The 26,460-nt window shown below is 42.4% G+C and overlaps 1 protein-coding gene across 1 annotated transcript in view; it reads right to left on the bottom strand.

The window, feature by feature from the left end:
• Positions 1-302: 302 nt before the first annotated feature.
• efnb1 (ephrin-B1) overlaps positions 303-26,460 on the bottom strand; it is a 58,204-nt gene continuing 32,046 nt past the window's right edge. The window contains exons 3-5 of the mRNA XM_037263074.1: positions 11,000-11,092; positions 5,278-5,394; positions 303-1,780 (exon numbers count right to left, since the gene is read on the bottom strand). Of these exons, the coding sequence (XP_037118969.1) occupies positions 1,386-1,780; positions 5,278-5,394; positions 11,000-11,092 (605 nt within the window). The 3' untranslated portion in view covers positions 303-1,385. The remainder of the gene's footprint in view (positions 1,781-5,277; positions 5,395-10,999; positions 11,093-26,460) is intronic.

The following is a 26,460-nucleotide window of genomic DNA, read 5'->3' as shown; positions in this document are numbered from 1 at the left end:
CCCCCTAATTCCCACCAGAACCAGTGTGAGCCTGGAGAAAGAAAACTATTTCAGCTTGCCGTCTTCCTCCATAATTAAAGCCAACTCCCGACATTTTCTCCTCCCCGGCTGGTGAACGTGGGCATTGAGATGGCACATATTAGTGTGAACTCCACTGACTCATCAACAGATGGCAGCCAATTGGCATCAGACGATAGTGTATCCATCTGTGGTTAGCCATTCAACTTACATAGGATAACCTAACTATGTAGGCCAACCACCCCTTAGACCAAACTGCTTACTTGCACCATTGCACCACAAACTGGAGCAAACACACGTCTGTTGCCTTTTTTTTTTTTTTTTTAAACAAAAATCCTCCACGCTCACCAGAAATAATGACATGTTCAAATAGATCCAAGTGGAATGCTGGAGGAATTTGGCTTCTTGTTTTTTAAGCTTCCAATACAGAAACTCCACTGTTCTAACTCCCCAAGCAAGTAGGTCGTTTCAGGTCCCAGGTCTGGGCATGCCCAAACACACACATGCGCACGCACGCACGCACGCACACACACACACACACACACACACACACAGGACGCACCCTAAAATACACATAAGTAGGTCATAAATACCAGAGTAATGGCAAAGATCATGGGAAAAAAGACACACTCCCTTGATAGCAACGGCGCAAGTTTCTACTGTGATGGATGACATGAGGGGTGTGATGAGTAATAATAATGATAATCTATTCAACTCTATACATTGTGCACTTGTAGGAAAAGTCTAACAAAATACAACTGCTTTGTGAACTGAATCAGGGAAGTCCTCCATCAAAAATAGTAAGGCAAATATCCGAGGTGCGAAGGGACAGGAACACAATATGTCACACACTGTGTCTGATACCTGAGCTATCTGGAAAGTTCTCCGGCCCGGCCCGACATGGAACCCCCTCTGACACGCAGGTGCACGCACAGACACACACACACGTGCAACACAAACTGCCTGTTTCTGGTTAGCGTGCAAGGTTTGTGTGTTGTAGCGTCAGGGAGCCAGTTAGGGTTACATCCGGTCCATTAAAGGGGGACAGCAAACCAGAAAGTTCCATCTTTTGATTCGCTCCAGCCACCCGCACCTCCGCCACCCCTCAACGGAGACACACTAGGTGGGAGGTGAAGGGAGGAGGAAGTAAGGGTGGGGATTTCCAAACAAGCCAAAGAATAACAACCCACAGAATAAATCTCTCTCATCAGTCTAGATATTCGTCCGTGCGCATCTCTCCAGATTTGTGCAGCAGGTGGTAGAAATAACACGGGCTTGAAGTAACTATCAAGTCCCCACAACAAATAGCAGTGTTCTTCCAAGAACCGAAATCCGAATCTCCTCTGGGCTGCTTCCGCTGCTGAGCGTCAGACTTTGTAGTAGATGTTGGCGGGGCTCTGAGGGGGCATCTCCTGAACGATGTAGACCGGGTGCCCATAGTCGCCGCTCACCTTCTCATAGTGAGGGCAGTAGTTGTTCTCTGTCCGCAGCGGAATGATGATGTCACTGGGCTCCGTGCCAGCAGTGCCCCCGGGCATCTTGGGATTGGACAACGTGCTGAGTGATAATGCGGAGGGGCGGGGCTGCGAGTGTGTGTTTTTCCTGGCCCGTTTGCGCATCTTGATGAGCAGAATGACCAGGAGGAGGATAAGCAAAAGGAAGATGATACATCCCGCCCCGATGACCGAGAACATGGCCACTTTGGAGCCCAGGATGCCGTCCGAGTTTGCAGAGGAATTGGACTGGTCCTGGTTAATCGTGTCTGAGGAGAGAAGGAGACAGGGTTTAAAACATTCGCAAAACAAGCAGTTACCGGTAGTAACGCTTGCCATTTGCCAGCTGGGAAAAAAAAAGTCACTTTGAGAATTGGTTGTGACTTCAGGGCATATCTGCAGGGCCTGCTGTAACCGAGTTTAACAAGCGCAGCAAGCAAGAAAGGTGGTTATGAAAAAAAAATCAACATCAAACTAAAGAAAAAGCATAATTTGAGTATTGTCATGTATTAACAACGTCATATCAAGTTATAAGGGCATTAAGTACTTCGAATAGTGTCTAAATAGCTTTTGAATCAAAGAAAATGCATTTCCTGGTGAAAAACTAATTATTAATCATATTTTTTTTACATGCCTACAGGGGCTGATAATCTGATGAACAGTGAAATATTGAGATACTGGTACACTTTTAAGCAACCATGCTAACTGGCCAACTAAAAACAATGCCTCCCACAGAATTTGGAGTTCGTTTGAGTGGACAGCAAAATTTTGACGAATTGACATGGGGATATAATAACATCTGATTTGCATCCTTTATTTATTTTAAAAGAGGGGTTTGTGGTGGTGGTGGTGGGGAATAACAAATAAGAGGGGAACCAGCAGTTTTTGTTATTTGACATGAGAAAGAATGATTGCCTCCTTCAGTGAGTGAAATCTGAACCAAATCGCTTTTCCATGCACGCATGCAGCTGCTGGCAAATACCCCCCCATTATCAGCAGCACCACCTCCTTACTGTCCACAAGCCTCCGTTCCAGCAACATGTTGAGGAGCCTCTCGCTCCTGAGATAAGCGTGCAGATTGCCATCCTACATAATGACTATGTCTGCACACTTGACTGACCACTGCGCACTTAACCATTGGCAGAGAAGCCGAACGCTGCGCCTTCAGGCTAATGACAAGAAAATGACACGACTGAAAGCTACCGAGCCCTCGCCTTATCTGTGCAATCAGAGGCGCCAGGAATTTCATACATTTTGCACACGGTAATGTTGGAACGAGGCTGTCAGAAATTTCATTCCAGAAATATCAGCTCCTCAAGCCGCGGTGACACTTCCTTCATTCCACCTTTCACCTATTCACTTGACATAATCACTGATCTAACAGAGGCAGACAGGTAAAAAGCCTGAGTATAGGGAAAAGGGATATTAGGAAATCGTTTCGTAGATCAGCTAATGTCAAATAAGCAATTATTGAATGGAGGGGTACCTTATCACATTGGGCCAGACGGTGAAGTAAAAATATTTTAAAAAAAAATATATATATATATATACACGTATATATATATTCATATATTCGCTCTCTCTCATCCATATATATATATATATATAGTATATATATACACACACACACACACACACACACACACACACACACACACACACACACACACACACACACACACACACACACGTATATATGTATTAGGCATGGGCCCGGGAATGAAAAAAAGTCTCTGAAGGTGAGAGTCGCGGAAGGAGAACAAAAATAAAATAAATAAGGTTTTTCCCCTAACTTTTCAAAGAATTATTTTTTACACCACCTAGAATTTTAAACATTGCGGAAATCTGTGAAATTCGCGGAAATAGCCCATGTATAAATATGTACAGTATGCATACAGTGTTTGTACAGTATTCACGCACACATTGTGAAGTAAGTCAAAAAGTGAAAAGTGATCTTGAAAGAAAGGACAACATCTGATGAAAGATGCTGGTGACAAAGGCAAACAAGAAGGGCTCAGGGCATCCGAGGAGGCTCAAATGATTTCTTCAACCATCCTAATTGCAGGTGTCATTAATTCAGTAATAAAGTATGCACTCACCCGACATGGATAAACCTGCACAAGTTAATGAGCTCCAATACAATGTAAAAGGTAATGAGGTGTTTGTCTCTCTCACTCTCTCGCTCTCTCATCCAGATTAAAAAAGATAGTCAAACAATTAGGCATAACTCTTGGACCCTGAGTCACTAATTTTTTTTATGTGCAGAAATGGGTGCAAACAGATGGAGGAGCTGATCTACTAACCGGGCACAACCAGGACTTCATCTGCCAAATGCACTAAATTGCCATTCAGTTCATTTTGCACATTGTTGTTGGAGTATATGCAAATTTAATAATTTAATCCATATGTCAAACCTAAGACGAATTGTGCTGGCTAATTTTGTGTCTGCAAATAGCATCTCTACCAGCGTACCATAGGGACATGGAGACGTGGCAGGCAGAACTTTTCCACTTACGTAAACATTTTTGAGATGCCAACTAAAATTGTGGGGAAATAGTGTTTTTTCAGCAAAAATACTAATCCCAAGTGGCCACAAATATATTTTTCAAACTAAAGAGACAGTAACTGTGGCATGCGATCATGCTGTCATGTGCATAACAAAATGTCATTTTCATTTTAAGCAACAGAAGTACAAACTTGAATAAATAATTAAATATATATTGGGGTTTAACACTTAGAGTGTCAGAAATAATAACAAAATACAGATTGGTATGTAAATCCGAACAGTTTGTCAATAAAAATAACTGACAACAATAATAAATTACTCCACTTAAAAACAATATCAAAAATGCTGTTAGATTACACATACTAATATATATCATGTTAAACAATCAAAGCGCACATTCTGGTGCAACAATACTGACAAGATATGACTTGTGTCATGCCACTAATTTAACTACACTTACACACACAGATACTGATCCAACCAAAACACATAGCGAAGTAAATTTTTTTCAATTAGGGCACACCTGCTACATGCACCCGCGGCTTCACATACATAATGAATGGGCTGGTTGACTGCGCACTAAACTGGTTCCGTCTGATCTTGCAGAGCGCCGCAACTGTTCAAGGGCCACAAAAAGGCACGCCGGCCACCTAGTGAGTACCACTGATCCAGGTGTTGTCTCCCTGTTCATCGGGGCGAGCAAAATCAAAGAAAAATGCGGTTGCTGGCTTCCCCAAAATTAGCAGTTATTTTTTAAAACTTTTTTGAAACCAATTTTCTATGGTGAAAACCATCAGCTCTATTTAAAGAGCAAAATCCTCTTTTAAATATCATGGTCTACACTATTTTTACACCCGTTGCCAACAATGTGTGCCATTTGTTAGTGAGTGAAGTTTAGCACCAGCTATTTATTGATTTGGAGGTCGACACAACTGCAACAGACATTCAATAATCTGTGATGCGAGCATTTACAACTAAGCTTTGTTATTTATATGAGGGGAGGATTGCTTCTAAAAATCTTGTAGTAGATCTCATTAGATGCCGTGCATGTTTCTAATGTGGCCAATTAACGTACAGTCTTGGATGTTGCACACACTTTATGTGCAATATTGAGTTAAATTTCGACACTTGTTTACCACCTGTGCCACATCAACGGCATGAAAAAAATAGATAGATAAATAAATGATGATTTAGAGATAGCCTGTGGGCTCTGATTATTTTTAACATTTACTTTCTGATGAGAGCATAAAGAGTGTTTACCAGGATTTCCTGGCATCGCAGGTCCTAATCGATCCGGGTCTAGAGGATTTGGGCTAGACTCCGGTATGGCGTTATCTTGCGGATCCTCTGGCGCTGCAGGGTTGACTGCATTTGGGACTGTGGGAAATGAGAAAAAAAAGTCAGTCGTTGGCAATGCACATATGCGGCATCACAATGGCATGTTAGTCTGCTCGAGAACGGAATCATTTGTGTTATCTTTTGATAAAGCTTTCATGTACAGTACAGACAAGGTTATCTTTGCACGTGTTGGGAGCTTCTTCGAAGTCACCATGAAAGAACAAAAAGAGGAAGGACCAGTTAGCGAGCGTCTGTGAAACACAGCAGATCCCTGTCCTGTCGTAAAAAAACGAGCTCACATCTACATCAGCAGACATTTCTGACACGGAGACATACACACACACACACACGGGTAAACACACACAAGCCAGACTCTACTTACAATACACTTAGGCATGGCAGAATGAGGGTGAAGTCGTTATATATTAACTTTTTATTGCTTTACATTATTCATCATGTTAAAAGGCCATAATATGTCTTATTTATTGCACTGGCTTTAACTCTGCCTGAAAAGAGGCACACTTTTCAGGAGGAGGGCAGGAAGAGAAGTGGGAGTCGAGGAAGAGGAGGGGTCGCTCCAAGGGGAACGTGAGGGAACCAGATAGTTTATCAGTCTGTCTGTAGTGATTTCAACACTCGTACTTTGAAGTCTTTGTGCGGTGAGCACCGGTGGGTCGGCCGTGCGGCTTTTACGAGGGCACGGGCGGCAGACGCTTATAAACTATTAGCGAGGCCGGTCGGACAGGTTGCACACTACAATATCCGATGCACCTCGTTTGTCTGGCCTTTTATCTGCATGTGCCTCGGGTCCGCTCACGGGGATACGTGTGAGGACGAGTGTTTGTGAGCAGGCAGCTTTTGCATGCGTGCAGAAATGCCACGTGTATTTTCTGTATTCAACACGGCATGAAATAGCACGAGGCAAGCGAGAAAGAAGGAAAAGTAGTAACATTCTTGCAGACGCAAACATTTTGTTTCATCTTGAGCATCCAAACACAATCACACTATTAACACATTTGTCTTCCTAATGCTCAGGCCACCACTTCACCACGAGCGCGGCACTATAGCGAGCGATGCCGTGAGCCTTGGTGGAGTGTCAATAATTGATGAGAAGACAGCAGTACGAGGTGGAAACATTCGCACATTACGGTTGATGTGAGGGGACACAGTGATCTGATTCACTTGCCCCATAGTGTTTGTTACCCAATGAGCATGTGCAGCCTGCTTCACTGCGTGTTCTGACCCATTTTTCGATACGTACCGCTGACATTTCCCTTAGCTATAAAGACAGCGACAAAGTCAGAAGTGCCAAGCCGCCAGAAGGAGGGAGACGGCGAGGAGGGGAGCGTGGGGTTGAGGGAGACAATGATAAAGCTGCAGAGGCTAGGAAGGAGGGAGGAAGGGAGTTGCATACGAGGAGGTGAGTCAACATATTTCCAACGAATTGGGCGGCTCGATGGCGGCAGACAAAAGAGTACTGAACAACAACAGAGGTGCAGAATTTGGACAGATCCTTATCTAAACGGCCCAACGGACGGAATACAAAACATTTGAAGGTAAAATGACTTGAGAGGATGAATCATTTCACCATGGATGATTCACCGTCACATGGCCCGCGATAAAACAATGCACATATTGCACACTGTGATGGGTCACCAAATTGCAACCCGCGGAGCAAAGTGCAAAAGGAGGGGGAGTGGACATATGGGAGATTTGGCTACAGGAAGTGTTGGCACTGGGCTGGAGAGACAGAGGGAATGTGGATTAAACACAATGACATCTGGGGTCGGAGCCAAGCATGGACCACCATTTTGGAATTGGACTTATATTCAATTATATAACAAAATACAAAATACAGACGACACAAAGTTCATAAATTATCCACAAACCGGTGCGGGTGTTTCCCCGCCCCAAGTCCATCTGTTTCTTCCTCCCTGTTAAAAAGTTTTTTTTGGCTTTCTTTAAAAATAGAAATGTGGTTCAAACCATGGCCCAACTCAAACATGCTCTGAGATTGCTGTGATTTGGTGGAGCCCGATCTTATGAGAATTAAGCAGGATTTTGTACCAAAGGTGAAAATGCCCTCTTCGTGGGTTCCACATCTTTATCAAGGGTTGTTAAAAAAATAACATGACTACTCTGACCCATAACCACCAAAGCCATGTAATATGTGCAGTAGAAGTCTTTTTTCTCCCAATTTACCACTAAAGTCTGAAAAATGAAACAACCCCCCTCATTAACTCTGGCATGTAAAGAATTGTGCAATGGCTCACACATATTAATAACACAGCTCAATTATGATTTGGACATAAAACAACGATGGATTGTCAACACTATTTCTTTAAAGCACTGAATGACAAATGACATGCGCCAAATGGTGTAATTGCTTTAATGTGCATAACTATCTGTAATTCTGAATGTTCAATGTCACACCATCATCCAAGGAAGTGGGTTAGACTTTACAGCCTGACATCTCCAGAGAAGACGACCGAGACTGAAAGTACATTATCTCTGTGTTTAATGAGCACGTCAGACCACACAGCAGGAAATGGCTGCAGGGCAACTAAGTTTATTGAAGCAAAGGGGAGGAGCTGCCAGGCTAACTAGCGTTTTGCATGAAACAATTAAAAATCACAGAACTGATCAAGTGATTTAATAGGGAATGTCTCTTTTTTTATTTTTCATCTTCGCATATGGAAGTCGTTTAAAGTGCATCAAAACACTCAGCCAGATTCCATTCATAGCGCATGCACTTTTCATTTGTGTGTGATTTCTTTTTTTTTATATTAAATAAACAAAATGAACCGAAGTTGGGTTTTCCAAATATCATTAGAAATGTGTCAAATTACAAATGTTCATCATCATTTTTGTTTAGGTACAACAAAACCAAATGCAGTTTTACAATCAGTCTTGGTTACAGGAGTTACAAATGTATGGTAGAGTATTTTTCCACTTTTCACATATTGGTAAACTGAAAGCTACAATACAACTCAAGTAAAAGGGCTGAAATTACTCACAGGCCATTGCCAAATTGTTTCTGGGTTGGCTAGGCACTCTATCTACTGAATATATATATATAAAAAAAAAGAAATTCAGACTGCATCTTTCTAAACCAGGTTTTCAGGGCACAGTGATTGTGAGTGACAGACCGCTTCAAACCATTTTGCAAGCGCATGCTCTCCTGAAGATGAGGAACAGCCGGGAGCAACAGGCACACAAATGAAGTGAGAAGAAGTTTCCAAGAACTTTCCTTGCGTCAGATGTTTGCTTTTGACTTCCATTAAGCGCCCAAATTTGTTTTCCCCTTACTAAAGCCTAAAGTCGAAGCTTGCCTGCACTCATGCAGCTGTGTTGTCTTTTGGTGGTGAGATCTCAGCCTGCAGGATGCCTTAAGTGACCTACATGGAAGAATAATGCAACGCCTGCTTGTTTGTGAAATGATTGCGGGCATTTTTTCACTGTATCGGCTGAATTTGCTCTAACGCCGACCTTGCTAACATCAGCAGCTCGTTAGATTCTATTTTTCAATCGAGTGCCAGGATATGCTGCGCTCATTCTGCTATCTGGCATTCAAATATCAACTTGCAAACACACATATAGACATCTGCAGTTGTGTGTGAGTGTGTGTGTGTGTGTGTTTGACATGCAAGCCCGCCCCCTTTCTTTCCGGAAAATCATTGCCAGAAGATCATGCCCTTAGATAGACATTAGTATGAGCGTGGGTGCGTGCAAGGATGCTACAAAGAAGGTGCATATTTACACATCTGTGTGAGGCACCCTCTCAAATACATGATATGGGAATCTGCTGAGTAAGTAAACTATGGTGCGAAGCAAATGTTGTGTCCAAACATATCTAAACAAACCCCAATTATTTAAGTCCAGTATAGTCACTTGGCTCCCACTAACCGCTTATGCACGAACACAACTTAGTTTTGAGAACACATGACAGAAATCCAATTCAGTTACATGAAAGGCCATAAAGAAATCATATCTATGTGTATGCATATGTACTGCATGTGTGTGTATATCTATCTATATGTATCTATATCTATATCTATATATATATATACGTATATATGTATATATATGTGCATGAGTATGCACACACACACACACAAACACACACACACACACACACACACATTCATATGCATACGTGCATACATTCTTAAAAGTGCACACACATACAGTACACGCACACAAACACACATACACACACACGCACACACACACACACACACACACATACAAAACATACACACACATAAGTATGTTATGTCGGCTCATAAACTACAAATCAGTGCAAAATGACATCGACTATGCATGCACCATGACTGTGTGTAATTGGAGTTCTTCATTATATTGATAAACAGAAGTATATAAATGATATATTGATGACTTGCACACATTCATAAATCCTTATTTGTAACAAAAAGTGCAGGTACATTTGTTAAATGATGTGGGATTAAATATGAATAGAACAAAGATTGTACTGTGATTTAATAATGGTTGACAAATTAGTTTTTGATGTTTCATTACCAACAGCATAATTGTGGAGCGATGCATTGCCAAACCTTTTTATATCCTGTAAAGATTTATGTGGAGAATGTTGTTCTAAATGATAATAAATAGTGATTTTACATTGAATTGCTACAACAGAATGGAATGTGTTTTTATACATACAATGTAAAATGTTTGTACAGAAATTGTAGCCATAACAATTAACACTATCTCGTGACATGCTGCATGTAATGTATATTTTCTATCCATCCAATCTCTGCACCACTTATCTACACTAGGGTCCGCGGGTATGCTAAAGCCTATCCCAGCTGACTTTTGGTGAGAGTCAGGGTACAACCCGAACTGGTCTCGGGCCAATTGCTAATAACAACCAACAAACCATTCACACTCACAATCAGACCTATGGAAAATTTAAAGACCCTACCTTGCATGTTTTTGGAATGTGGGAGGAAACTGGAGTAGGAAGGCCTGAATCAAGATTTGAACCCACAACCTCTGCACTGTGAGGCAGCGGATAAGCTAACCACTGTGGATGGATTAAAAAATGTATATATATGTATACTAACAAGCTTCATTTTTTAATGGGCTGCACAATAAATGTAAAAAATATCAACATCGTGATACTGGCCCACGTAATTTAAATATCGCACAATTTTCATATGGGATTGTATGCTTGTATGCTGAAATAATGATGAAATAATGAATAATGAAATGCAAAATAATGAAATGTTTGGAAAAAGTCTAATAAAAGTAACATTTACATAACAAATATGTAAGATTATATTTAATGTATTAAAAACTTTACATATTATATCCTGTATACATTATCGTGTCTAGATAAGATTTGGATTTATTGCAGGGCTGTTGTATAATATTTTATTAGCTTTACCTGGTTGTGCCTGATAGATCATCTATTGAATGTATGTCACAAGAGGACAAGTGTGTGCACACTGACATATAAATAAAAATAATAAAATAGGAGAAGCCTTGTTGGAGGCCAGCGGCAGGCAGTCACACTCGACACAGACAGAGTGCTAAATGAAAATGTCACAGCAAAGTGAAACATGGCTGTAAGGCATCAGCGCTGCATTGTGCTCTACACTGGAGGTGCGTACACATTTACCTTGTCCGACTTTCATAATGACTTTCATGGCTCGGCTCTTGCAGACGCCTCCCTCGCGGTTCTCCAGGCCCTCTACTGTTCCATTGGAGGTTGCTAATGGGGGAGAAGGAGATGAACAGAAGGGCAAGGACAGGGAGGAAGGTAGGGGGGGGGGGGTTTAGGAAGACAGAGAAATGAGAGAAAAAAGGATACACTGGTTAATGAGCACGTCCATAACGCACAGGACTGATCAATATTTATCAAACAAGCAGTGATTAGTCGTTGCAGCTATTCGCCATTCTCACCCTAAAACAAGGACCAGCACCTCTACACTGCAGCTCTCATTAACATAATAAAGTGTAATCAAATGAATTGAACAGGGAAATTGGACAGTGGATTGTGAGGTGGTTGAGAAGGCCATGGTCAGCATGTGTGTGTTATTGTTGGTTGTGGTGGAGGGAGTCATCTATTTGTAGTCGTGAGATATACCAGCCAGAGTTCGGGCACCTCCAGTTTCCCAGATCGGGGCCACCTGTGCCATGGCCGTCTGGTAGCGCAGAGAACTAAATGCAACAATAATATTTGTCTGTGTCCAGTTGTGCAGATTGTGAGTGTCAGCTTCTGCGCTTGTTTTTCAAGTATGTGTTCTGGTCTGACATGAGCGAGGGGCTCAGGGTCGAGGGCTGTTTATTCAATGTCACGCTCACTTCACACACCATGACACAATTGGCTGTCTATTTTAGGGCCTATGATAATGACCTGGGGAGATGGAGTGTAGCGCTGACCTTAACACTGAGTGGCTATGCGCAAGGCATTGTGTGCATGTGTGTGTGGGGGGGTTAATATGCCGTGGTAGCTCTCCGTCTGGAATTTCCCGACTGATCTCCATCTCCGTTTTGTCTGTTGTTTAAACATACTCCCTTCCCTTGAAACGGCTACTTTTTCAGCCTTCACCTAGCTCGACTTCTTCCCTTTTACCTAAAGCATATCGAACCACCACAGGCAGCAACAGTGATTTTGTGAGAAAAATGGGGTACAACCCAATTAGAAGGCTGCACACCCCAAAGAAAATAGGTATGCTCTCCTACTGTCTGAAGTGGTTTTAAAAATACTAATTTCTCACCAAACGACATGTTAAAAATCTTACAACAAAAAGTGACATTCATTCTAAAGCCACAAGTAAAATAAAAATATTTTATGTCTGTGTCACATGTTTGTGTGGCCAACTGATGTTTGACACAGTTCATGGTGCTGCAATTTGGGGATAACTGTGCCCTGACACTGGACCGAAGGCAGACAGGAACAGGAAATTAAGCAGACACACACTAAGGAGATTACACCAAAAACAGCACTAAAAGGATTAGGAGACAAGTTTATTGGTATAGGACTGATATGTATTAAATATAAAATATAAAGAAAGTTAGAAGCCAAAATGCTGGATTTCCTCCACTGCTGTAACTTTTGTTCATTTTCACATTCATTTTCTTCCAATTGAATGCCCTGGTATGACATCACACTATTCACATAGCAATCTCACCTCCACACCTCGTGGGAGAAACACAACCCAGATCAGGGTTTTGGAAACCCAGCTGTATTGCTACAAAGAGAGGCTAAAGCTATACTGTATCTAAACTACATTTCAGGTGGTCCCATTTCAAGCCACTGTGGACAAAATGGGATGGTTTTGAGGCAACACAAGGGGACGTGATGGACAAATGTAACAAGTTGTGATTGTAGTGGCAAGATGTTTAAATTGTCAAAAGTGAAAAATGGGGGGCACGCATCTCAACTTGACAGTACGTAATAGGGGTGTAACACAATTTGAAGGTGGTATCAAACATTTATTGAGCGGCAGTATGTGTCCGCCCTCGCTGATGTAAACTCTGGAGCCGGGCCCGGCAGTTAAGCTTGATGCGACTCTGCCCTGGCCACAAACGGGCACCAAAGCTGCCCGGTGTTCATGATTCATCCGTAGAAAGCCTTAACGGAACGTGAGAGACCCATTACAACGTGACGGGCTCAGAGAACGTACTGGCATCTGTGCTAGGCTCCAGGCTGAACCACGGTGCGCCTTTGAGTCTTCGGGGCTCTCCGGGAGCAGCCCTGTCCTCCCTATGGCATCTCATAAATAGTGTAACAGACCCTGAGAAAACAGCAGGACTTGAATAGGGAGAAAAATGACCAAACATCCACTAGGTTTTGGGTAAACAGGGATGCTGTGGCTTCCGGGAACATTGACGCCTAAGCTGTAGAAAAGCTGTGGGCTGGGTCCAAGCACTGCTTCCACATGAATCATTGCATCTACAAGCAATTTAACTTGTGCTGTTTCAAATAGGCTTAAAATGGGCCTGTGCTGCTCTCAAAAGACTAATCCGGTTGATCTGTGTCCTGTCAGTTCTAAATATAATTAATGTTGACTTTTTGTTGGCCCGGATGAGTTTTAGCTTCAGACTCTGGCAAAACAGAGGACAATAAAATAATATGATGCAATAATATTGTGCTATATATCAGATCATAACTCAGTCTCTAAATTATGAATAGAAGCACAACATTTGGTTATTAGCGTGGCTAGAGTATGTGGTAATTTGTGCAAATTAATGCAATAATGCCACGTCACAAGCAAATTCTCGCTTGTAGACAGCAGGCAGGCATTAGAAACTCATCAAGAAATAATGGATTGTACAAAAAAAAGCTGTGAGGAAAATAATACTGAGGATTATGTGAGCAAGAGGAAGTTGCACAGTTTTAATATCCTCGGGGCGGCGTGACTCAGAGTTTGGGGGTTCGATTCCCAGCTATTGTGACCATGTCATCAGTAAGTGAATGAGGGAGCAGTGTGAAGCGCTTTGACTACCAAAGGTAGAAAAACGCTATACAAGTGACAGCCCATCTTGGTCTATGTTAAGTTTGGTTCAATTCAAACAAACTGATACTGTGGTGTGTTTCCCATTATCGTGGTGTTATTTTTCTATTATCTAAATCCCGGTGGCGGACAATCAAACTAATAGATACAACCTGTTTTAGGCTGGTGAGGTTACACTTTGGAAATGCTTCTTGATGTCTCAAATTCTAAGTTTTGATACAAACACATTCCAATCGATTGCTTTGGCTGCTGCTTTTGGTGCTGCGATAAAAAATAAAAAGGCCAATGCTAACTGAACCACAACAATGTGACCACAAGTTAATGCCGGTGCTAGTGCTCAAATAAATGTACTTAATTGGCATTTACTAATCCAACCTGCATGGTATTAAAATAAACCAGACCTGCACTCCTTGAAAAAAGTGACTTTTATCCCTGTTCCAGGGCCAAAAAGGATTGTTTCCTAGCTATATAAAAAAAGAAAGGAAAAAGTCAAATCGAGGTTACTAATTCAGTCATTGCTTGCTTAATTTATCGATTTTATTTTTTTATTGTGGACGGGGTGGGTGGTTGGGGGATAACATTAGTTCTAAGGCCACGCTAAGAGCATGTCAGGACAACTGTTAAGGAGAGCAGAACCGCTCCACTGTCGTAATGTCTTCGACATTCTGCACCTTAGTCATCCATTTTCCAACCAATTTACCATCTTCAGAGTTTTTACATTTCCGGAGCCAAGTTAACCAAAAGAATTAGCTCTTTGAAGAATGTGCTCAGAGGCACTTGAATAATCACACTAAGAGTTGAGCGTCATGCTCTGAATTTTATATCCACTCAGGGAGAGCAAATCTTCCCAGTGTTAACTTGCATCTGTCATCTAAATGAACTATTCCTTCAGGCTGACTGAACAGGTTCCAGCATTACCGATGTGGCACAATGATAGCTTTGCCCTTTGAGGCTTCTGTTTGGGCCAACAGCTGGAGGCAGGCCGGATTTATGAAGAGATGATCACTTTATATGTTGTTTGTGTTCGGGCCATTTTAAACGTCAAATAATTCCATGCTTTAGTCGTGCCGGCGGAAATAATAATCTGATTAACTGTGTCCAAACGTAACCACATTTCCTTGTGTATTCTTCCTTGTGAATCCCACGTTTGAGTATTATTCAAGATAGTAGCAGGCGACAGCAACAACTGTTGAACACATGAGGTGCATGCTTGCACTTTACACACTTACACAAAAAAACTCACCAACTGTTAAATATTGTGTTTGTCGTTATAACTTGTCACATATCCGAGTATTTACATCGATCATGTCACGAGTTCACCCAGGAAAAGATGATTGCCAGCCGCAGCTCTCAAACATCCCAACCTGACACGCTGTCAGCTTTTCATTTAATCTGAAAGCCTCTCAGTCACTCCATCTCCTCTTCCTCTCACTCTATTTTTCCCTTCCCCATCTAACCCTCTTCCGCTCTTTCATTTCATCCTTGCACACTGATGTTAATCCAAATCGGGATTTCCAGATATTACCAGTTCGTCGGTCATGTCGTGTTTTGGAAAGAGGAAAGTGGGGAATTGGGTCTTCCTGAGTCTCCACTGAGATAAAGACACAGGGGGATAAAAAGAAGAACAAAGAAACTCACAGCCTTCTGTTAATGATTTAATGACGAAGAAAAACGGATTAACAACAGCGGCCGGCCGGCCCAGAATAGAGAGAGAGGTGGTCATTGCATGAAGAAATGTTCCTCTTTAGAATAAAGCAGTCAGTTCCAAAGCTGTTTATGGAAGTATGATTTAAAGCTTTCTTTGTGGGTGTGGATGCTTGGCCGCAGAGTGACTGGTGGGAGAACAAAAGATCTACAGCTGCTGAAGTCATAAGAGAAACCAGGTGCCAAACGTCCATGATGGGAAATATCTAAAGTCACATGTTGGAGCCAAGACAGCCTAACGGGAGAAAAAGCTGGCTTTGAACAAAGCTTTCCGTTCCAATGCTACACATGCACACATTACTTTGTGTCGACATTCATAATAAGTACAGCGGAACTTCTAAAGTCAAACGCCCCTGAGGTCGTACATTTGGAATGTGTTTCCAGACTTCGCATATCGAGTGAGATCTCAGATCAGTAAATACCAAAGCATTACCTTTGTGCCTATTTTGCTTTTGATTAATTTTTGTGTCTTTCGAATAGGCCAAAAAAATACCTTTTCATGTTAGGAATAGAGAAGAATAAGAGAAGAAGAGTATATGTTAACGTTTCGGATCATTCAAGTTGCCTCACCATGTGTCATTGTACTTGGAGAAAGAAGTGTAAGTTTTGCTTGAAGTGAACAATGGTTTACACAGTCAAAAAAATAATAATAATAATGGAGATGATTATTCATACAGTATTTTCTTTATTTTAAATGGGCAAAAATGTCCCAATACAAACAAAGCAGTTGGCAAGCCTATCAAACTGACTAGTGTTTAACCTTAAAGGTAGTGTTTGCAGTTTAAAAAATAAAAAAAAATGGCATATACATCCTCTGGACCCATTTTTTCTTTCCAACTTAATTGTAATTATTATTTTCAAACTTGTCACAAAGGCACGACGGTGGAATGTTGTCAGTCAGTTGCTCAAGCGAACCGCAGATATGGAACAATCACTGGATTGTACGACCAAAACAAAGCATTCTCATTAAGTGATTTTTCTTACCTTGTGTATTACAGCAATAGTTTGAGGTATCTTTGATTTAACATGTTCTATATGAATTTTTCAACTTAAATGTTTGTCAGGAATTATTAAAAATGTGTGTATTGTGTATTGATATCACCTGATAAAAATGACTTTTATCAGGATATATTTATCAGTCACATTGTCCAGCCCTATTTGGCACAGTAGTGTATATGAATCACAACACAAATGCACAGAATCCCTCTCTAGGTATTCATGGTGGGGAGGGTGGGGTGATCCAAGCAGAAGAGCGAGTGACGTATAAGAGATGATGCGCTGACCGACCCAAACGACACCAGCTAAGGCCAGAGTGTGATGCACTGCTCTATATTTATTCTCAGGTCTGCTAAATGAGGTCACTCAGGTGGTCCTGCTGAATACATTCCCTATCCCCGTCATGAATCATTTGCTGCTTATTATTCCTGTCCAGCCCAAGGGGCTCGCTTCCATACAGCGCAGTCGGCTGTCTGTGTGGGTACTTGTGTGTGGTGTATACATCTACTTTTGTGAGCCTGTGTGTGCGGCATCTGCCCAAAGCACAGAATGAGAGGATAGAGACAGCCCATGTGACAGACAGAGAACAGGTTGTTTAATGAGAAAGTGGATGAGGGGTGACATTCATTGGCTACCTTTCACACAGTGCTCCCCTTTTCCCTCCCATCAGCACCACTAACGCTCTGCACAGCATTCAGACTTACATTTGGGCGAGCTGAGCAGGCACCTCATAGTCACAGCAACCGCCCATTATAATGTCAATATTTGCGAGGGGGACTGGGAAAAAAAAACCACAATCTGATAACCAACACTTAGCATAAAAGCAAAACATTGGCCATTTCGGGCAAAGCAGGCAGCACTCAGGAGTGTGGATTATGCATGAAACACTGCATCACAACAGAAATGGCCACTTCTCATACCTGCCATATTTCCATCTCATTTTTATTTACGCTCACAAAGCATAAGAGGAGCGGGGGAGGGGGGGAAAAGAGGCTATTTGCACAAATATTTCACTCATGAATGAGCACAGAGAGGGTTAGATTGGGTTTATGGGCATGATTCCAGAGATAACCCTCCTCCTGCAGCCCTGACATGCATACAAGCATGTATACACACACACATACACACACACACACACACACACACACACACACACACACACACACGCTCGCACGTACACGCACAATTGCACGCATACACACATGACATGACATGTTGAGTGGAATAGCAGACTGGAATATAAACAATGTGGATGTTTGCACTTTGAACCCTTTCTAATCCTGAGTATTAGGGCTGGGCCAAATCCTGATTACGCCTGAATGAAATGGAGCTAAATAGATGTCCCAGCCTATCAGACGTTCATTTCTTTGTCCTAGAAATAGAAATGGAGAAATGCAATCAACCTAGAGCCTCTTGCTCGCCGTCTCGTCGAGGATAGCATTCGAGACAGGTTTTGCTGCAGCTCGAGGAAAATACATTTGACTTTTCATATCAGCTCTGATGAATTAGGTATGCGCAGCCGGATTTGTACTTCATTATGGTGTTTCTTTTCCATAATGGATCCTGGCAGTAGCTTGGAAAAAAACATACTTCGGACTAGGACATAGAAAGCACAACTGTTGCTTGCAAACTACAGCCTGAAGGGGCACACCTTTTCTGGGGTCACCTGATTAGACTTTTGCGCTCATGCGTATGAACACACAAATTAAAGTGCATAAACTCGCAGTCCCACACGGAAAAACGTTCACTTAAAATAGTTACCAAAAATGTACAGAAGACATTAAAAGCAAGTATAATGTACCCATGCATGCATGCACACGCAAAAATCCACACACCCAGACAAACACCGCAGGCTGGCTGCTTGTGTAGCCAGAAGATCAGGAGGGACTTAAGAGCTCCTCCGGCACCGAAATTACAGGGTACCTCTAAATCCTCCCAGCAGAGAGCACTATGGGCTTGCGCGGGGTGGGTGGCGGTGCTGTGGAAGGGTGAAGGGGGGAGGGAGGAAGGGGTGTGTGGTGATGGGGGTGTTGGCAGAGGAGATAGATTGAAAGAGGAGCGCTGGGTGAGAATCATCAGCAGAGGAGAGGAAGCTGGTGATTCCTTTTTTTAAGCACACCAGAGTGTGCAAGTCAGGGAGGAGTGAGACTTGATCTGTCTGAAGTGCGCTTGTGTGATTGCATGTATGCGCGTGCACAAGGCGGAGGAGGGCTTGCCATGTGCGTGCATGCATATGGCGGTGAGGGAAATTTGAAAGGAGGTGATGAAGTGAGGAGGTGAGCTTAGTTTGGAGCGAAAACCAAGTGGGAGGTGATCTCTCTGTCTGTGAGGCAGAGGGAGCATACGTGCGTGTGTACGTGCGCAAGTGTGCGTGCACGCGTGCAAAACAAATGTCTGCCAACTTGATTCTTTCACACTAACCAATTTTCTAACTCTCCACTCTGGGTTGTGTTTGCTCGTCGCTATATTTGGTTGTGATTGCGTTCTGCATCGGTATGTTAGTGCGTGTGCGCGTGCTTGGACAGGCCTCTTCATGATGCGTGTCGACACCTTTGAGTATATGCCCATCTTCTTTTTCTTGGTAATGGTTTGGTCTTGTATCTAAGGACTTTCAGTGCCAGTCTTATCAAGTTGGTTCTTCAGGACTGCCCATAAAAGCTTTTTAACCTCTGCGGAGGGCCTGTCATCACCTCCCAACGCGTCTGAGAGTGAATCTGTGTGTGTGTGTGTGTGTGTGTGTGTGTGTGTGTGTGTGTGTGTGTGTGTGTGTGTGTGTGTGTGTGTGTGTGTGTGTGTGTGTGTGTGTGTGTGTGTGTGTGTGTGTGTGTGTGTGTGTGTGTGTGTGTGTTGCGCTGTCTGAATAGAGGAATCAGCCAGCAGACAGAGAGACTCTGCATCATTTAGCTGCGGGTGTCTTTGTGTCACCTTGTGCTGAATCCAGCAGGGAAGAGCTTTAACACCACTGCACTCTCCACTCTCCATTTCCCAACTCAGCATGCCGCAAAACCCCCTTGCTCTCATTCATTGCACAAAGCATCCGTGACACAAACACCTGAAGACAGCATTGTCCTGCAAGCGCCAGCACGGCGCACCGGAAATATCGCATCGGAAGTTTCCATATGCACGGATATGAGGAAATAAAATATGTGCATGCGACGCAGGTCGCCTGTCAGATCAGTCGGCGATAAAGGATGCTGAATAACAAGACGACCACAGGGAGCAGAATAAGTCATCTGTCTCAAACAGGAGCAGAGTGAGCCCACTCCAACATGACAGATGTGGACACACTCATCTTGGAGCACATCGCATCCTCCAGCTTTCCCCTGTGCGTCTGCCACCTCTACACATACACGCGCACGCAACTACGCACGGAATGAGACCTGCTCAAAATGTGCATGCATGCCTTGGAGCAGATACCCATATAATCTGACAGGAATGCGCCAAGGGGAGTGAGGATAGTGGAATTTTGATGATGGTCGATTGGCACAATAAAATAGAAACTCCCGCAGGAGGCTGTGTAGATTCATTAACGCTTGTGCATAATATTAATGTAAGAGCATGACAGCTGCTGAAATATTCACTCATAATATCATCATCACCCTGAATGTTATATGTAAGCCCATCATGGTCGTGTTGCACGGAACATTTCACAATTCACCTTTACTAGCTATTTCAGCAATAATATAATCTATTGGCAGGAGCCTACGCAAGCCTCCCTAATGACAGAGTAGCTAATTGTCCCTAATGGCACTTTTCAGTCCGACTGAGCTCCAGCTTCTGAAAACCTCAGCATTTTTATCCACATCATGTGCAGCCTAAAACAGGGCTTTGAGGCTTGCAGTAATATTTTGATTCATGTGCGCGAATGTGTTTTCTATGTACTTTCCAGGTTTCAAGTGCAGATCTGCACCTGCAAAAATGACTGACAACACAGATATGCCAGGTCAATACAAAAGCTGCCAAAATGCAATGAATACTGCTTACCCATCTTGACCAATGCTTTGTTGCTGGACTAGAACGTTTAGCATCACGGCTAGTTGCACTAGCAGTATAAAAAATGGACACTACGTAAATGAACAGCTAAAATGACATTATTTATTTATATACTAAGTGTGCCTGCTCCAGATGAAAAAAACATTTAAGATAGTTGTGCAAAGGGTAGGCCAGTTGGAACATAGTGCTACACAAATGTCTGACAGTAATGCGCACTGCCAGCCACAAAGGATGCTGAATGATACATTGGTGAGTCATGTCAGGAATGAGGAGTATCATCAAAAGGTAATGCTGTTAATATAAAATCAGAATCACGCTGCCCCCAAATTGCCTGGAAGATCGGGATCCCCTCAATATATATCATAGCATCAGTAACCTCTGATCGGGATTCTTTTTCTTTTTTATGCTTGCTATTAACATGGCCATCATTTTGTTTTTCTCTAAATGGTTCAGCCCTGGTGGAATCCTGGTGACCCTTGAATACATAAAACACGCAGGTGAACAAACATACCCTAAGTGCAGCACACAACCCACACAAGCACTAGAAGACAAAAATACAGCCAGTGCACATACTTGCCTGTAAACTCCCTTCTCAGATGGTGACATGGGTTAACTAATGGCACTGGAAATGTTGCGTGTTCAGAGAAATGAGCAGAGGAAAAACTGGGTCAGGGGGAGAGATGTCATCCTACCCCCCCGCCGACACACACACACACACACACACACACACACACACTCGAAAGCAAAAGGTTAATATTGTTCATATGAGTTTTGCTGGTTACTGTTTATCCTGGTCTCAACTAGTATATGCACAGGGCTTGTTTATTGAGCGTGTCTAGCCAATAGTAAATACACAAGCTTTATCCTTGCTTAGGATGTGTGTGTGTGGGGGGGGCAAAATAGTGACCCAATAATGTATTTATATGTATGTCCAATGTATTCTTTACAATAGAAAGCAGTAGGGGTAGTGTTATTCTTTCAACATCTGACACGACTGGCTTGTCATCACCACTGGCGCATTACTGAACATTTTGATAAGTCCTCCCACCATTGCTTCAAAGAAAATGGCGAACACGGTTAAATTGAGCATATAATTATATTTTCATTCTCTATTAAGCATAAAAACTCACATGTGTGGAGAAAATTGATGACCAAAGGAAAGTATCACAAAGGGAAAACTGAAAGAGTCTTGTAATGAAATGAAATAACTCGTAGCGGCTGCAGTAAATATTTCCAAAACAATCAAAACAGAAAGCCTTGACACAGCAAATTCAGCATGGGGATTATTAAAGACAAAGACAATGCAGTCTCTTGACACTTCCATGTCACACACTCTTTAGCTGGAGCACTTTTGTATGTCAAAGGAACATTTTGGTCGTCAAGTGCTGCTTTTCAAGTGAGCATATGCCCTCCTTTTATTATAAAGCTGCTACAGTGAAGTGAAGTGCTCCATTTTACATGGTGATATTAGCACACCTAGTAAAATAAATCCAAAGTGACCCTTCGCCATGTATTAGGAGTTCGCAATTTCACTCAAGAATGATTTTTCCTCCTTAGATTCTCTCACTTTAAGGCGACAAAAGCATGCCATTCTGAAGAAGAATAAAAGAGGAGGAAAACTGAGTCATGGATTTTAAACATTCAGGGACCTGAGATGCTTTAGACCGAGTATTCGGAGAGGAATCATTGATTTATATGGCGATACAGATGTTTATCGTCTTTTTTAGCACGGAGATCAGTGAGAGGAGGATGAGATGACAAGCTGCAGGCGACAGGCTCTTATTGCGGCATGAATAAATCCAGACCTTCATCTTTTACGATGCCTTCCCGTCGAATGGAAACCCCTTCTTTTCCTTATGACAACCTTTCATTACAGCCGCTTATGGCAGGAGGCTGACACCTCGACTGTATGTAATTGTGGTATGTGCGCTATGAAAAGCTATTGGGGGTGGAAATGTTGATTTCATGAAAGAAGCTGCCCCCTGTCTGCTTTTGAATCCCTCATTAGCTCATTCTTTCCCTGGAACGTGTCAATGTACGTGTTAATTTCATCACCTTGTTCGTTTTGTTTTTAGATCAGCTGTTTGAATAAAGGCTAATAAATAAATTAAAAAGATAAAGGATAACATTTTTTGATTAAAAACCTCGTCTTAAAAGCTTTACTTGTTGTTTTCTGCTAGAACAAAACACCACATTTGTGAGCCATGCTCTATTGTCTGGTTATGTAATCAACAGATACATGCAGACAAAGGGTCTCCTGGTGAGCTTGTTCCCAGCAGGAGGTTAACTGAAGTTTTGCGCTTTGGACCTCATTTGCACTGATAATCACATGAGGCTGGTTCACTCAGTAAATCCCACCCGATGATAAAACTGATCCTCTTCATCTTTTGTCCGGTCTTGGTTGTCTTTCAAGTAAAAGGTGGGTTAGGACTCTGGACTCCAAAAAGAAGTCACCCTCCTCCAATGGAAAGGTCCACGAGCCACAAATCAGCCAATTGTGCTGATAAAAGGAGCAGTGGGATGGATCGGAATGTGATGGGAGATAGTAGTGGCATGTCAAAGGCCACAAGGCTCCAAAAATCTATCGTGCCAAAGAGCTCATCTGTGAGCAATACCCCAGCAGTAAGACACCCGCCGCCCCCCACTCCTGAATGAAAAAATAAAGAGCCAAGGAGCTGGAACACATTAACAAAGAGACAAAGACAAAATATCCACACTCGCCACAAGCGCTTATGTGTGTAAAAAATGCAGTTGTGTGTGCATTTATGCAAATGTGCTGGGATTTCAGTATGTGTGTGCGTGTGTGTGTGCGTGTGTGTGCGTATGACTCATGTGCGTGCACTGCTCCAAGACTGTGTCTGTTCATGCATCGAAGAGAAGGGTGCTTCATCGTCACTGACCTTTTCAGGCTGAATTATGACAAGCGGGTCGGGCCGTCCTCGCCGCAATAACACACGTCAAGGATGGCACAGAAATAAGTAAACAACAACACACTGCGGGCCATCACACATAGAGGATGCAAAACAGAAAATATTGGGCTACCTGGCCAGAAACAAGAAGTGAAAATGAAAGAAAATAGGAGTGAAATAAATCATTATTTCTTAGATGCATTGCGACATCAAATCATACTTTTCAATAACCTGTTATTAATTCATATATGGCTTGTGGAACTGAAAAAAAAGTAGAAAGCATAATAAAACAGTGAGAAAATCTCTACTTTTTCTCTTCTTGGCAGCATATTTCCAGTTTCCTCGCTCCGAGGTATTGGAATGTGGCTGACAATATGGAAGCTTACAATTGTCCAAAATGTCTGACGGATTTTGATTCAGGGAGAAGTAAGACAAATAAATTGATTGATTCGCATGAATGCTTGGCTGTTTGCTTTCTTTAAAGGGACAGTGTGTAGAATTGAGTGATTTTTCAATGTTCAATAATTAAAAGAAAATATTATTAATTTTAGTAATATGTCCCCGAAATAGAATCTGTAACATCAACGTACGTATATTTAGTTGATCAATTCTTACTGTCTAGGGTTTTTCTCTGTGCTAGAGGAGATTTTCTCTTTCACCATTGTGGCCAAATGCTCATTCACGGAGTCTCTTTAATTATATAAGGTGCACCTAATCCTGCGCTGTATGACAAGAGATAATTGCTACTGTGACTTGGTGCTTTAAGAATAAATCCAATGGAATCAACTAGAAGTGACAGCACTTGGAAGATTCCACGTATTGTAAGGAAGAGAAAATAGAAGCCCATGAGGAAAAAAAACATGGTGGTGGTGGTGGGGCTTACAATTGTCCCTATCACCGAGCATGTGCATTCAACGTCGTACCTAAAGCCAAGAGGACAGCTACCTGCTAGCATACACAAAGTGAACACAATTGAACACAATTCAGAGGGTCTCTAATACCCACACAAGCTCTTATTCAAATTGAGTGATGTCATTTGTGATGTTGTGACCACAGCTGACGAACTTCAGTGAGTGTCCAAACCTTTTCAATGAGGGCCACATGCATAAACAAATGGGAGTGGGAGGGCCACTTACTTACACTTAGCCTTAACTTTAGTGTATTAAAGTTGGAAAAATCAATTAAAAGTTGTCAAATATGTTATATTGTTGATTATAATTAAAGGCAACACTGCATTCATCACTGCTTTCCATGAATGGATCTTTATTGAGTTATTCCTAAAAAGCTTTGGTAGCTCATTCTCAGAACAGCAGCATCAGATTTCTGACTGATGACTGAACTGGACTTAATAACAGAAGTGTATCTAATTTTGGTAAATGATTCTGGTCAACATCAGCTGCGCTGGGTATGTAAATCGGGCTGTCTAACTACAGTGATGATCCGATGGCAATCGTGCCAAAAATCAACGAGCAATCTACAGTGGCCTCTACTTTCGAACGCCTATACTTACAAACTTTTCGAGATCGGGTATTGTGGAATATATCTTTTCCTCACTTTAATTGGAAACGGCACTGACGTTTTTGAAGTCCTGCATCTTTTCCGGGCACATTATTTCACCAACTTTAACGAAGCAGTTTTGTATGAGGTCTCTGTCTGACAAAGGCTTGCCATTTCTTGCGATGAGTTGGGCAACCACGAAGCTGGCCATTGTAGCCTTTTCTTTGGAGAAATATTCACTGTACCAACGTGTCTAAAACTATCTTCACTCGCTTTCTAACTTTAGTTTCTTTGGTTCTGCAATGTTGAGTATCTTGGGGACGATAAATTTCTTCTTTGTCTACTTTTGTCCTCATTGGTCAAGCAGTTGCCTTGACAACAGTAGTTGTTGAACAGTAGATCCCCCTGGTGTTGAAATTAAAAAATCCAATACATTCAGGCAAAAGCTGAAGTATGGGCCATATTCTATTCTATTTATAGAATTTATTGCAGGCCAACTAAAAATGGCCAATTAAAAAAACTATCAATTGCGGCCCGCGGGCCGTAGTTTGAACACCACTGCCCTATAAGGTCACACGGAGCCGGAAAGAAAAATATTCTTCTTTCCTTTGTTTAGTAGTTGTCAAAAGTCCAATCAGACGGTTTGAGAAAATGCTGATTACATCCTAATACACACCGAGCCTGTAGCTGGAGCGCAAACACACACTGATTACGTCCTCCCTGGTGCTCCTCTCACCTCATCCCCGGTATTGGTTACACGATAAAGCCATGCTGATCGAGGATCGGCGTTTTCGGCGCAGAGTGGTTAAAGCGTTTGGGAGCTTAACCTCGCTTCCAATACAGGAGGGAGCGACGGCTTCTCGAGGCCCCTGGAGCCCCTGAGCCTCCCAATACAAATAAACAGCTACAACACAAAAATGTCTGGCAGATTCGAAACAATTTCCTGAAGGATCTGTCAGTGCGCGGCAGAAGAGGAGAGGTAGGGAGGATCTAAAGAGTGAAAGGCTAGAGAGAGTTGAGCAAGATTATGTTGCAGGAAAAAAAGAAAAGGAAGAGAATGAGGGAACAAAATCAGACTCGCGGGTTTGGATTAGAATCAAATCTTGCCATCAGAGGCTGAATTATGTAGCGCGTACTTATTTGATGACACTATTTTCAGTATCCATCCATCAACGTGAACAAACTGTGGTCACCAGCATTCGCACCCAAAATCAAAGTGAAAATATCCTGTCGTGGTTTGAGTGCCTATCAACACATGCGCACAGCAGTCGCTAGTCAAGGTAGGCAGGAGAATGAGTGCATGCGGTTTGCTGTTTTCTTTTCCGGATTTCTATTTGCATGCGAGTGTGAGGTTATGAGTTTATAGAGATTTGAATTTGCTGATGTGGCTTTGAGGATATTTATTCCTGTGTTTGCACGCACACGTTTGTCTCCTCCTGTTGCTGCGTTTGTGCGACTGTGGTCAGGTTGGAATGGAACATGGACATTTTGCCACCGAGCTGAATTCAGAGAAACAGGCT

This window comes from Syngnathus acus, chromosome 10, assembly GCF_901709675.1.
Source record: "Syngnathus acus chromosome 10, fSynAcu1.2, whole genome shotgun sequence".
Taxonomy (NCBI): Eukaryota; Metazoa; Chordata; class Actinopteri; order Syngnathiformes; family Syngnathidae; genus Syngnathus; species Syngnathus acus.
This window is presented reverse-complemented; position numbering and strand designations above follow the sequence as displayed.